The 15000-nt window shown below is 41.3% G+C and overlaps 1 protein-coding gene across 5 annotated transcripts in view; it reads right to left on the bottom strand.

The window, feature by feature from the left end:
- Window positions 1–149: 149 nt before the first annotated feature.
- Window positions 150–15000, bottom strand: part of LOC143286696 (DNA damage-regulated autophagy modulator protein 1-like) — a 41219-nt gene continuing 26368 nt past the window's right edge. Inside the window, exons 6-10 of one of the 5 annotated variants that reach the window (XR_013055845.1) lie at window positions 12012–12180; window positions 10685–10743; window positions 9479–9622; window positions 1238–7188; window positions 150–957 (exon numbers count right to left, since the gene is read on the bottom strand). Coding sequence is in view for 1 of the 5 variants with exons in the window: in XM_076594364.1 (XP_076450479.1) it covers window positions 7093–7188; window positions 9479–9622; window positions 10685–10743; window positions 12012–12180 (468 nt within the window). In the remaining 4 variants the exon portion in view is untranslated. Of the gene's footprint in view, window positions 7189–9478; window positions 9623–10684; window positions 10744–12011; window positions 12181–15000 lie in introns of all 5 variants that reach the window. The other 4 variants (XR_013055846.1, XR_013055844.1, XR_013055843.1 and 1 more) reach the window with 4 other exon arrangements.

Raw genomic sequence — 15000 nt, 5'->3', positions numbered from 1 at the left:
TGTGTGTGTGTGAATAAACATGGAGGAATAAGAGAAGGAAGAAGAAGAGTGAGTGAAGAAGACAGGACAGCCAAAGAAGAAGAAGAAGAAAATAAACCCGAGCCATAATAAAAAGATATAAAAAAAGAAGGAAAGAAAGAAATTAAACAGGACTCTGCATGTCAATGTGTAGAATCTTTTAATGAGATTTCAAACTTTAAAAGTCGGCCCTGTACATAACACAATATCTTTTAAAATCTCTCAACAATGAAGATTTAAAACAAAAATGATTTTTGCAGTTGTTCCAACACACACACACACACACACACACACACACACACACACACAGAATATCGACAAGGCATTCCCCTACTCGACGGGGAAACAGCCCCATGGTGATATAAATACTATCATCAAGGGTTTAATAATACAGGAGCTCTCTCATACATCAACGTGGAGCCACGAAGATTCTTTCCTGCACTGTCAAGCAGGATAACATCAGTTATGCCCTTGTGGTCACTGTGATTATGAACACGAGCAACAACTAGTTGCAGGTCATATTCATAACCAGACCCCCTCCCTACCTCCACCCACTCCCTAAGTCAGTCAGTCGCTCAGTTAATAACTGACTGTATTTCATCTTCCTCCGCCCCCCTCAACCCCCGCCCCCCCCCCCAGATCCAACAGTTTATCAATAAATCAACTGATCAATCATCTTCTTCTCTCCCTCCAGGCCTTGAATAATCAAACCATTGAACAATCGATCAATCAATCGAACAATCAATCAATCATCTTCCTCTCCAGACCTCGATCAATCAAACAATCAATCAATCATCTTCCTCTCCAGACCTCGATCAATCAAACAATCAATCAATCATCTTCCTCTCCAGACCTCGATCAATCAAACAATCAATCAATCATCTTCCTCTCCAGACCTCGATCAATCAAACAATCAATCAATCATCTTCCTCTCCAGACCTCGATCAATCAAACAATCATCTTCCTCTCCAGACCTCGATCAATCAAACAATCATCTTCCTCTCCAGACCTCGATCAATCAAACAATCATCTTCCTCTCCAGACCTCGATCAATCAAACAATCATCTTCCTCTCCAGACCTCGATCAATCAAACAATCATCTTCCTCTCCAGACCTCGATCAATCAAACAATCATCTTCCTCTCCAGACCTCGATCAATCAAACAATCATCTTCCTCTCCAGACCTCGATCAATCAAACAATCATCTTCCTCTCCAGACCTCGATCAATCAAACAATCCATCCATGAATCAATCAGCCAACCAACTAACAAACGTCATGTTTCTATTCCTCTCTGGTCATCAAAAAACATGTCAGTCAGTCAGTCAGTCAGTCAGTTAAACAATAAGCCAATCAGATACATGATCACAGTACATCCAATCAGTTCCTGACATATCAAACAAAAGAATCAGCAGTACATGAACTGATCGACGGATCAGCTGACTGATAAATCAACCAATCACCCTTTGCCCTGGGAGCAGTACACACTTCTCATTCCTGTGGAGGAAAAAGCAACACACTTCTCATTCTTGTGGAGGAAAAAGCAATGTGGAGACAGCCTAACAAAACGGGGTCAACATTTCAAACGTTATCTGAATCTTAAAAAAAAAAGAGTTACCCAACCCAACCCAACTAAAAAACCCAATCCAACCCCCAAAACCCAACCCGACCCAATCTCAGAGAGAGACAGAGAGAGAGAGAGAGAGAGATAGACAGACAGACAGAAGTTAATATTCAACATTCATTTAATATGTCAAAATATATATATATTTTTTTTAAAATCAGACATAATTAGGGTCTAGAAGTGTAATACACCTCTCCTGAATTTACTCAAAATGGAGAAAGCTTACAAATATTCTTCAGTGTCATAACATAAACCTCTCCTGAATTCATCTCAAAATTGAGCAAGCTTACAAATATTCTTCAATGTCATAACATAAACCTCTCCTGAATTCATCTCAAAATTGAGAAAGGTTATAAATATTCTTCAGTGTCATAACATAAACCTCTCCTGAATTTACTCAAAATGGAGAAAGCTTACAAATATTCTTCAATGTCATAACATAAACCTCTCCTGAATTCATCTCAAAATTGAGCAAGCTTACAAATATTCTTCAATGTCATAACATAAACCTCTCCTGAATTCATCCCAAAATTGAGAAAGCTTATAAATATTCTTCAGTGTCATAACATACACCTCTCCTGAATTTATCTCAAAACTGAGAAAGCTTATGAATATTCTTCAGTGTCATAACATAAACCTCTCATGAGTTTATCTCAAAATTGAGAAAGCTTATAAATATTCTTCAGTGTCATAACATAAACCTCTCCTGAATTCATCTCAAAATTGAGCAAGCTTACAAATATTCTTCAATGTCATAACATAAACCTCTCCTGAATTCATCCCAAAATTGAGAAAGCTTATAAATATTCTTCAGTGTCATAACATACACCTCTCCTGAATTTATCTCAAAACTGAGAAAGCTTATGAATATTCTTCAGTGTCATAACATAAACCTCTCATGAGTTTATCTCAAAATTGAGAAAGCTTATAAATATTCTTCATTGTCATAACATAAACCTCTCCTGAATTCATCTCAAAATTGAGCAAGCTTACAAATATTCTTCAATGTCATAACATAAACCTCTCCTGAATTCATCCCAAAATTGAGAAAGCTTATAAATATTCTTCAGTGTCATAACATACACCTCTCCTGAATTTATCTCAAAACTGAGAAAGCTTATGAATATTCTTCAGTGTCATAACATAAACCTCTCCTGAATTCATCCCAAAATTGAGAAAGCTTATAAATATTCTTCAGTGTCATAACATACACCTCTCCTGAATTTATCTCAAAACTGAGAAAGCTTATGAATATTCTTCAGTGTCATAACATAAACCTCTCATGAGTTTATCTCAAAATTGAGAAAGCTTACAAATATTCTTCAATGTCATAACATAAACCTCTCCTGAATTCATCTCAAAATTGAGCAAGCTTACAAATATTCTTCAGTGTCATAACATAAACCTCTCCTGAATTCATCCCAAAATTGAGAAAGCTTATAAATATTCTTCAGTGTCATAACATACACCTCTCCTGAATTTATCTCAAAACTGAGAAAGCTTATGAATATTCTTCAGTGTCATAACATAAACCTCTCATGAATTTATCTCAAAATTGAGAAAGCTTATAAATATTCTTCAGTGTCATAACATAAACCTCTCCTGAATTTATCTCAAAATTGAGAAATCTTATAAATTTTCTTCAATGTCATAACATAAACCTCTCATGAATTTATCTCAAAATTGAGAAAGCTTATAAATATTCTTCAATGTCATAACATAAACCTCTCATGAATTTATCTCGAAACTGAGAAAGTTTACAAATATTCTTCAGTGTCATAACAAACGAGGTTCGTGTTTCGTAAAGCCTTTTACCATTAAAAAAAAGTTGACAACAACACGACCGTGGATATAATTTTGGAATAGTTGTCATCAGAAATCCCCGGAGGGATTCCGTTCTCTCAGTTCAGTTTTCAGTAGCTCAAGGAGGCGTTCTCTCAGAAATACTGAACTGCGGTCATCATGCAGGCAACTAATCATTGTGTTGCGTTGCGTTGCGTTGCGTTGTATTGTATTGTATTGTATTGTATTGCACTGTATTACATTACACTGTATTGTATTGCATTGCATTACATTGTATTGCATCGTATCGTATCGTATCGCGTCGCATCGTATCGTATTGCATTACATTGTATCGTATCGTATCGTAATGCATTGAACTGTATCATACTGTACTGTGCTGTATTGTACTGCATTACATTGTACCGCGCTGCAAAGCGAAGAATCGAACCAACAGAACCTGGGAACCCTTGCTATGCAGGCGATGGGCACGCGCGTGACTGGCTTTGAACACGACCCGCTGGCCCTGGTGGTCATGTTGTGAGTGACACGCTTCCTGAACTGAAGTCAAATCACTTGCCAAAGCCTAACACAGTAAGCTGTTTAAAAAAAAAAATTTTTTCTTCATAAATCAGCTTCTCTGAAAACGTGCTCAGTTGTGATACCGGATGCATACAGAAATAATCTTCTCTCCGACACCGGTTGACAAGCAACAGAGATACCCTGTCATTTACACATCGAAGAAAACGTAGGAAGGAAGGAAGGAAGGAATTTTTTTGTTTAATGTCCCGTCACACATATCGGTGATTGAAGACATTTTGTTAAAGTATTTATGAATACATTTGAGTATTATCGGTTAGAAGGGGTGGGAGATGTGGATGAATGGAGGGTTGGGGGAAACTTGGCAAATGAGGGTGAAACTTGGCAAATGAGGGTGAAATGAGGGTGAAATTTGAAAAAAAAAATCCAAATACAATTACAGGAAATTACTTAAAGGACTTTGTAAAAGAGAAGTCGTTAAACTGACAAGCGAAACAACTGATAATGAATGCAAAAGTCAAAAACATCAACGTTCTCAGTCACTTGTGAAGACACAATTTCGTGTACACAAGGCTTCATCAAGCTACAGTCAAAAATTATATGCTTAATTGTCAGGTTACTAAAGCATATGCACGTGTTTTCACCAATGTTGAGCTTTTTCAACCACTGCACGACAGTCTGGATTCACGACAGTCTGGATTCACGACAGTCTTGACTCTTCAGCCTCTGCCACTCACAGCAGCACAACGTGTGACAATTCTGCTGCCAGCGTAAAGAGCACAGTGACTGAATCAGCACAGCAGCAACCTGGCCTGTTGCACGTGATACAAGTGAGTGACTGCAGTGGTCAAGTAATGGTCATTCAGTTGCAGTCAATATGATGTCAGTGACCGCTACACCCCTCTCTGTTTTCTTGCCCCCAAAAGAAGGGGCTGAGCAAATTCTGGCTTCAGTTCATGATGTTCACAGCGTGGTCAATCACCATGGCCATTTCAGATATTTCAAAAGGATGTCAAGCAACAAGTGATCAAAAGACAGGACAAGTTTTAATAAAAGAAAAAAAAAGAGTAAATGTCTAATCCATTCTCAATAACCAGAAAAACGTTATGACCAGAAAAAACAGTCATAATAACGCATCATTAAAAAAAATACGAGCTATCTCTTCATATGTGAGTGTTATAGCAGTGTATTTTGTAGCAGGTTAATACCGTGCAGTGTAGTCAAGTTACCCTGTACATTGCCGGTGTACCGCAGACCGGCAGTGTGAACATCCAGTTCAAGTCTGGCAGCAAAATCCACTCCAGCTGTACGCAGCAAAAGACCATATCAATGGTGGACGTTTTCAACACACACCTAGCTGCCCACGTACTAAACACCACAGCCAGTTACCCTGTCAGTCATCAATTAACCACTGAGTCCAGTCCAGACAGCACTACCAATCAGTATTAACCAGTTACCCTGTCAGTCATCAATTAACCACTGAGTCCAGTCCAGACAGCACTACCAATCAGTATTAACCAGTTACCCTGTCAGTCATCAATTAACCACTGAGTCCAGTCCAGACAGCACTACCAATCAGCATTAACCAGTTACCCTGTCAGTCATCAATTAACCACTGAGTCCAGTCCAGACAGCACTACCAATCAGCATTAACCAGTTACCCTGTCAGTCATCAATTAACCACTGAGTCCAGTCCAGACAGCACTACCAATCAGTATTAACCAGTTACCCTGTCAGTCATCAATTAACCACTGAGTCCAGTCCAGACAACACTACCAATCAGCATTAACCAGTTACCCTGTCAGTCATCAATTAACCACTGAGTCCAGTCCAGACAGCACTACCAATCAGTATTAACCAGTTACCCTGTCAGTCATCAATTAACCACTGGGTCCAGTCCAGACAACACTACCAATCAGCATTAACCAGTTACCCTGTCAGTCATCAATTAACCACTGAGTCCAGTCCAGACAACACTACCAATCAGCATTAACCAGTTACCCTGTCAGTCATCAATTAACCACTGAGTCCAGTCCAGACAGCACTACCAATCAGCATTAACCAGTTACCCTGTCAGTCATCAATTAACCACTGAGTCCAGTCCAGACAGCACTACCAATCAGCATTAACCAGTTACCCTGTCAGTCATCAATTAACCACTGAGTCCAGTCCAGACAGCACTACCAATCAGTATTAACCAGTTACCCTGTCAGTCATCAATTAACCACTGAGTCCAGTCCAGACAGCACTACCAATCAGCATTAACCAGTTACCCTGTCAGTCATCAATTAACCACTGAGTCCAGTCCAGACAGCACTACCAATCAGTATTAACCAGTTACCCTGTCAGTCATCAATTAACCACTGGGTCCAGTCCAGACAACACTACCAATCAGCATTAACCAGTTACCCTGTCAGTCATCAATTAACCACTGAGTCCAGTCCAGACAGCACTACCAATCAGCATTAACCAGTTACCCTGTCAGTCATCAATTAACCACTGAGTCCAGTCCAGACAGCACTACCAATCAGTAGTGCGTGGCAAATTGGTGACAGCGTAATGAATAAAACACCGACCACAGTTATTGCAGTTAAAACAGAAGCCATTTCAGGAGTCTGTTACGAACATTATCGAGGGACAAAAAAGGCCACTCCACTTGTACATAGTGTAAAAACAAAGCCTGCAGTCATGACAGGACCAATATCTACAAGACATACAACATTATTATATAAGGCTCTTAAAATGTCAGTATCTTCTCCAGAACGTCACTTCAGTTTAACTAAAGAACAGAGTAGGAAGCACACCCTCCAATTCGTCAATTAAAACAGTCCTCTATGCATTCTGCCAACATCGCACACAGCTTTACGAACGCTCCGTGGAACCTCGTTTGTTCAAGTTCTGAATCAATGGCTTCGTCCGCAGGTTCTGTCGGCATAATATGACGACAACTCCAGAACCAGATCAAGGACAACAGCAAGAGAGGGGATTCTTTTAGCACCAATGAACCGCTGCCTTAAAGTGAAAACGAAAAACGCAAGTTGAACACAGTTTGTGGGGTGACTTGTGACCAGGTGGGTAGCGTTCTTGCTGGAAATGACAGGGGACTGGCGAAGAGGTGTGTCAAAAACCTGACTCAGTCACGGGGACTTCCGTTGCTGCCCTGGCAAGTCACTTCAGTGAGCTCCACGTTGTCGGCAGTTCTGGGGGCTGAACGCTGTTGGCTGGACGCCTGCACGTCAGCAACAGAACAAACAGTATTCAGTCTGAACTAATGGACGCCTGCACGTCAGCAACAGAACAAACAGTATTCAGTCTGAACTAATGGACGCCTGCATGTCAGCAACAGAACAAACAGCATTCAATCTGAACTAATGGACGCCTGCACGTCAGCAACAGAACAAACAGCATTCAGTCTGAACTAATGGACGCCTGCACGTCAGCAACAGAACAAACAGTATTCAGTCTGAACTAATGGACGCCTGCACGTCAGCAACAGAACAATCAGTATTCAATCTGAACTAATGGACGCCTGCACGTCAGCAACAGAACAAACAGTATTCAGTCTGAACTAATGGACGCCTGCACGTCAGCAACAGAACAAACAGTATTCAATCTGAACTAATGGACGCCTGCACGTCAGCAACAGAACAAACAGCATTCAGTCTGAACTAATGGACGCCTGCACGTCAGCAACAGAACAAACAGTATTCAATCTGAACTAATGGACGCCTGCACGTCAGCAACAGAACAAACAGTATTCATTCTGAACTTGGACGCCTGCACGTCAGCAACAGAACAAACAGTATTCAGTCTGAACTAATGGACGCCTGCACGTCAGCAACAGAACAAACAGTATTCAGTCTGAACTAATGGACGCCTGCACGTCAGCAACAGAACAAACAGTATTCAGTCTGAACTAATGGACGCCTGCACGTCAGCAACAGAACAAACAGTATTCAGTCTGAACTAATGGACGCCTGCACGTCAGCAACAGAACAAACAGTATTCAATCTGAACTAATGGACGCCTGCACGTCAGCAACAGAACAAAAAGTATTCAGTCTGAACTGATTTCATTCGTGCATGTGCACGCGAACACACCTCAATGCATCGAAAGACTGAGAAATTATCTGTTTTACACACACACACACACACACACACACTTTTGTCAAACTATTCATTCCGACATTATCGTACCCCTGTCCCTCTCCCTGCCCAACTCCCATAGCAACCAAACAGCCAAACTCTGATTGCAACAAATCTGTTTAACCTCCACAGCAACCAATCTACGTAACCCCCACAGAATCCACTCTATCTAACTCATACTGCAACCAATCTGCCTATCCACAATAAGAATAAATATACCAACCCACCCAAGCAACATTTCTGCCGATCCAACAAAACAACCTACCACCAAAGAAGGATATATACCTACCTACCAAAACGACATATCTGTCAACCAATCAAAGCGACCAACCCGCCCAACCAATTTGTCGTCTACACGCCAACACACACTTCCATCAACACAAACTATCTAGCAACCCACCAAAGCAGACTCCCCACCCATGCAAGCAACCTACTAAAGCACCATGTATACCACCCCCAGGAAAGTATTCTACACACCAAAGCAGCCTCCCCAACCTACTAAAGCACCATGTATACCACCCCCAGGAAAGCAGTCTACACACCAAAGCAGCCTCCCCAGAAATGCAAGCAACCTACTAAAGCAACATGTATACCACCCCCAGGAAAGTATTCTACACACCAAAGTAGACTCCCCAACCTACTAAAGCACCATGTATACCACCCCCAGGAAAGTAGTCTACACACCAAAGCAGCCTCCCCAACCTACTAAAGCACCATGTATACCACCCCCAGGAAAGTAGTCTACACACCAAAGCAGCCTCCCCAGAAATGCAACCAACCCAATAAAGCAGTCTGTCCACCCACCTACTGAAGCAATCTATCAGCCCACCCACCAAAGCAACATAGCTACTCATGCAACCTGTCTGTTTACCCACTAAAGCGGTCTATCATACCAAAGCAACCTACCTACTCATGCAACCTGTCTGTTTACCCACTAAAGCGGTCTATCACACCAAATGCAACCTACCTACTCATGCAACCTGTCTGTTTACCCACTAAAGCGGTCTATCATACCAAAGCAACATAGCTACTCATGCAACCTGTCTGTTTACCCACTAAAGCGGTCTATCATACCAAATGCAACCCACCTACTCATGCAACCTGTCTGTTTTCTCACTAACGCAATCTGTCTGTCCACCTACCAATGCAACCTGCCCATCAGTGCAACCCGCCAATCAACACAACGTGCCCATCAAAGTATTCTCCCCATCAAATTAATCAGCCTACCCGAACAAAGCAGCCCATAACCCCGTCCACCCGACCAGCCAACCTACCCACCAAAGTGACACACCCGCCCACCACGCCACCCTCTCTACCACCTGTCAGCCGCTGCCCCCTCCCACCCCCAGCCTCTCACATCCCCAGCCCACTGACCGTGTCCTGTGAGATCCGAACCCGGGGCCCGTGCAGCGTGAGAGTGGTGAAGTCCGAGTAGAAGGACAGAGCGAACACCACCACGGCCACCACCGTCAGCCACTCCGAGATGGTGGACACCAGGTACACCCCGCGCAGCTCGCCCTGTCCGCGTGGGCACTCATTGTCATCATCGTCATCATCATCATCATCGTCATCATCATCATTATCGTCGCCGACGTCATTCTCGTCATCTTCATTATCATCGTCGTCGTCACAATCGTCGTCGTCATCCATATCAACGATGTCGTCACCATTATCATCGTCGTCGTAGTCATCGTTTTCGTCGTAGTCGTCACTATTATCGTCGTCGTCATCATGGACAAAATGACCCCAGCCAATCACTGGATCATGGACACTGTGCGTCCCCAACATTGGTGTGTCATCTTCTTCATCGTCATGGTTATGTGGTAAGAAACTCTAGGGAGAGCTGGACAGTACAAGGTCTTCAGAGAAGAAGCCCCCCTCAGTCAAGTGTTTCGGCCCTTAACTCCTTACACTCTAAGGGGGCCGGGCCGCACCCAGGTCAGGACTCATGGATGCCGTTGTATTGCCGCCTTTTTTCCCCCTGGTCCTTGGCAGGTTCGAACCCGCGCCTCCAGTATTGTCATGATCATTATCATTCATCACTCATATATAAACATAAATATATAAATATATATATATATATATATATATATATATATATATATTGTATGTCATTGTGCTGTTTCACTTTTTGTCACAGCAGATCTCTCTGTCTAAAAGTCAGGCTGCTCTCCCCTGGGACAGCGTGTCGCCACTGTGTAGCGCCACCCATATTTTCTTTTTCTTTTCTGTCTGCAAGTCTGTTGGTTTCCACAGGGTTTTTCCACAGGATTTTTTAGTGGGATTTTTCATCGGGATTTTGCTCTGAGACAACCTTTTGTTGTTGTTGTATGAAATTAAGCATACATGTCCCCAGTGGTGTTTATGCTATGTCTCAGTGACAGAATGTTATATGTGTGTATGTCTGCATACATTTTCTGATGGCGTTTGTGTCGTGTGAGTTTTCATATGTTCATACATATCCTCAATGGTGTTTATTCAATGTGCTCATTTGTGTCTGGGAATGTTGTGACGGTGTCGATACTGTGTCGCCACAAGGGACATAAGCGTGCATGCACGTCCGACAGTGTTCCTACTCACTTCTTTGGTTCCCTCCCCTCGTTTCTCTTTGATTTTGAAGATGGCCTTGCTGATCCCGACTGGTGACGTCTGGTTAAGGGCAACACCACGGGCAGCTTTCTCTTCACACTGGTCTAGTGTAGTGTAGTGTAGTGTAGTGTAGTGTAGTGTAGTGTAGTGTCATACTTGTTATCACTTATATGTTACTGTGAATGTGTACAACTCAGAGCTCTCTCAGTCTCTCTCCGTGTGTGTGTGTGTGTGTGTGTGTGTGTGTGTGTGTGTGTGTGTGTGTCCTGCTTGCTTGATGAAGTGAATGCGAATAAGGACAGATGTCTCCACCCACCCTTTGTGCCTCTGTCCGTCTGTCTGTCTGTCTGTGTTTCTGTGTCTGTCTGTCTGTCTCTCCTTTCTCTCAAATGAACAAAACAAAGATATGTAAACCTCCAAAGAGCAGATCAAAAACTGCACAGATGTCAAAGAAACAGTAAATAAACAGAAGAAATGAAGACATATATATATATATATATATATATATATATATATATATATATATATGATAGTCAGTCGTGTCTGACTATGACCATCAGAACAGCAGAGGAGGCAACTGCTGTTCCGAGAATTTGATTATAGTGGTTGACGGGCGCAATAGCCGAGTGGTTAAAGCGTTGGACTGTCAATCTGAGGGTCCCGGGTTCGAATCACGGTGACAGCGCCTGGTGGGTAAAGGGTGGAGATTTTTACGATCTCCCAGGTCAACATATGTGCAGACCTGCTAGTGCCTGAACCCCCTTCGTGTGTATATGCAAACAGAAGATCAAATACGCACGTTAAAGATCCTGTAATCCATGTCAGCGTTCGGTGGGTTATGGAAACAAGAACATACCCAGCATGCACACCCCCGAAAACGGAGTATGGCTGCCTACATGGCGGGGTAAAAACGGTCATACACGTAAAAGCCCACTCGTGTGCATACGAGCGAACGCAGAAGAAGAAGAAGAAGATTATAGTGGAGAGTGTCTTGCCCAAGTACATCCCCACTCTCTCGGCCAAGAGGGTTTTAGGACAGTCGGCGCTGGGATGGTTCCCAAAGGCCAACTAACCACCCAAGGCTGCAGCACTAAGAGCCAGTGCAATTTTGCCTACTAGTTTGGGAGTCATAGTCCTTCACAAAAGACTAAGCTGTAAATGATTTCCCATTGACTGGAGAAACCATTGATAATACAGCTCTCACTTTGCTGTTGGCCCAAATGTAAACTTATGTCAATCTGTGATATAAGCCGAGTCAGTGTTGGGTCTGAAGACATATATACGTGATAACTCCCCACACGGAGGAAGCAAAGGATACAGATGACGAGAAACAGTGACAGCAGAATGCTGATCGTCAGCTGTGTCAGCGTGATGCAGTCACGTGGCCGGTGACGTAGCGAGATCGACGTCTGCAGCCAACAATAGGCCACGCCCATTCCAAACGCCAGCCCCGCCCCTACATAATGAGGTGGTCGCATTACAATCGTCTGTAAAAAAGAAAAAAAAGAAAAAAAAAGGATTACATATGGATAGCGGGCATACGCACCCACGCGCACACAGACATACTACAGACATAAGCACACACACACACACACACACACACACACACACACACACACACAGAACTCAGAACTCAGATGATTTAAATTAATGCACTAGCCATATGCCCATGTCATAGGGACGATATATATGAAGACAAAAAACAAAAAAAAACAAAAAGAAAAACAAACAAACAAAACCCAACAACAACAGAAACAACAACAAAAATGCAGTAAAAACAAACGCCAAAATCAAGTAAACAACACTAATACATATCAGTACACATACAAACAATAGTACAGACACACACATACACAGCAGTGCGGTTGATAATTGTTCGGTAAAAGGAGGCATTTAAGTTTAAGCACGTTTTAACTTTTCATAATTTGATAAGTTAACTGTTATACACTTTCTCTAAATCCGAACGCACAGAGAGAGAGAGAGAGAGAGAGAGAGAGAGAGAGAGAGAGAGAGAGAGAGAGAATTGAATTGAACAGAGTAATCTTAAAAGGGTAAAATAATAAGCAAGATGATGTTGTTTTTCTTCAGTCGTCGAAAGGTAAAAGAAAAGGAATTACAAAAAAAAAAAAAAAAAAAAAAAAAAAAAAAAAAAAAAAAATCAAAACAGCATGGACATTGCACATCATGAAAACAAGATCAATGATGAACATTTACTACACGACACAGAATGATGAACGTTTACTACACGACAGAGAATGATGAACGTTTACTACACGACATAGAATGATGAACATTTACTACATAACTACACGACACAGAATGATGAACATTTACTACACGACACAGAATGATGAACATTTACTACACATCTACACGACACAGAATGATGAACATTTACTACACAACTACACGACACAGAATGATGAACATTTACTACACGACACAGAATGATGAACATTTACTACACGACACAGAATGATGAACATTTACTACACGACACAGAATGATGAACATTTACTACACGACTACACGACACAGAATGATGAACATTTACTACACAACACAGAATGATGAACATTTACTACACAACACAGAATGATGAACATTTACTACACGACACAGAATGATGAACATTTACTACACGACACAGAATGATGGACATTTACTACACGACACAGAATGATGGACATTTACTACACAACACAGAATGATGGACATTTACTACACAACACAGAATGATGAACATTTACTACACAACACAGAATGATGGACATTTACTACACAACACAGAATGATGAACATTTACTACAAGACAGAGAATGATGAACATTTACTACACGACACAGAATGATGAACATTTACTACACGACACAGAATGATGGACATTTACTACAAGACATAGAATGATGAACATTTACTACACGACACAGAATGATGAACATTTACTACACGACACAGAATGATGAACATTTACTACACGACACAGAATGATGAACATTTACTACACGACACAGAATGATGGACATTTACTACACAACTACACGACACAGAATGATGAACATTTACTACACAACTACACGACACAGAATGATGAACATTTACTACACGACACAGAATGATGAACATTTACTACACGACACAGAATGATGAACATTTACTACACGACACAGAATGATGGACATTTACTACACAACTACACGACACAGAATGATGAACATTTACTACACAACTACACGACACAGAATGATGAACATTTACTACACGACACAGAATGATGAACATTTACTACACGACACAGAATGATGAACATTTACTACACAACACAGAATGATGAACATTTACTACACGACTACACGACACAGAATGATGAACATTTACTACACAACTCAGAATGATGAACATTTACTACACAACACAGAATGATGAACGTTTACTACACAACACAGAATGATGAACATTTACTATACAACTACACGACACAGAATGATGAACATTTACTACACAACACAGAATGATGAACATTTACTACACAACACAGAATGATGGACATTTACTACACAACACAGAATGATGAACATTTACTACACGACACAGAATGATGAACATTTACTACACGACACAGAATGATGAACATTTACTACACGACACAGAATGATGAACATTTACTACACGACACAGAATGATGAACATTTACTACACGACACAGAATGATGGACATTTACTACACGACTACACGACACAGAATGATGAACATTTACTACACAACTACACGACACAGAATGATGAACATTTACTACACGACACAGAATGATGAACATTTACTACACGACACAGAATGATGGACATTTACTACACAACTACACGACACAGAATGATGAACATTTACTACACAACTACACGACACAGAATGATGAACATTTACTACACAACTACACGACACAGAATGATGAACATTTACTACACGACACAGAATGATGGACATTTACTACACAACTACACGACACAGAATGATGAACATTTACTACACAACTACACGACACAGAATGATGGACATTTACTACACAACTACACGACACAGAATGATGAACATTTACTACACGACACAGAATGATGAACATTTACTACACGACACAGAATGATGGACATTTACTACACATTTACTACACGACCACACGACACATAATGATGAACATTTACTACACGACCACACAACACAGAATGATGGACATTTACTATACAACTACACGACACAGAATGATGAACATTTACTACACAACTACACGACACAGAATGATGAACATTTACTA

This window comes from Babylonia areolata, chromosome 10 (assembly GCF_041734735.1).
Source record: "Babylonia areolata isolate BAREFJ2019XMU chromosome 10, ASM4173473v1, whole genome shotgun sequence".
Lineage (NCBI taxonomy): Eukaryota > Metazoa > Mollusca > Gastropoda > Neogastropoda > Buccinidae > Babylonia > Babylonia areolata.
The sequence above is the reverse complement of the archived record's forward strand: the minus strand, read 5'-3'. Positions and strand labels throughout refer to the sequence as shown.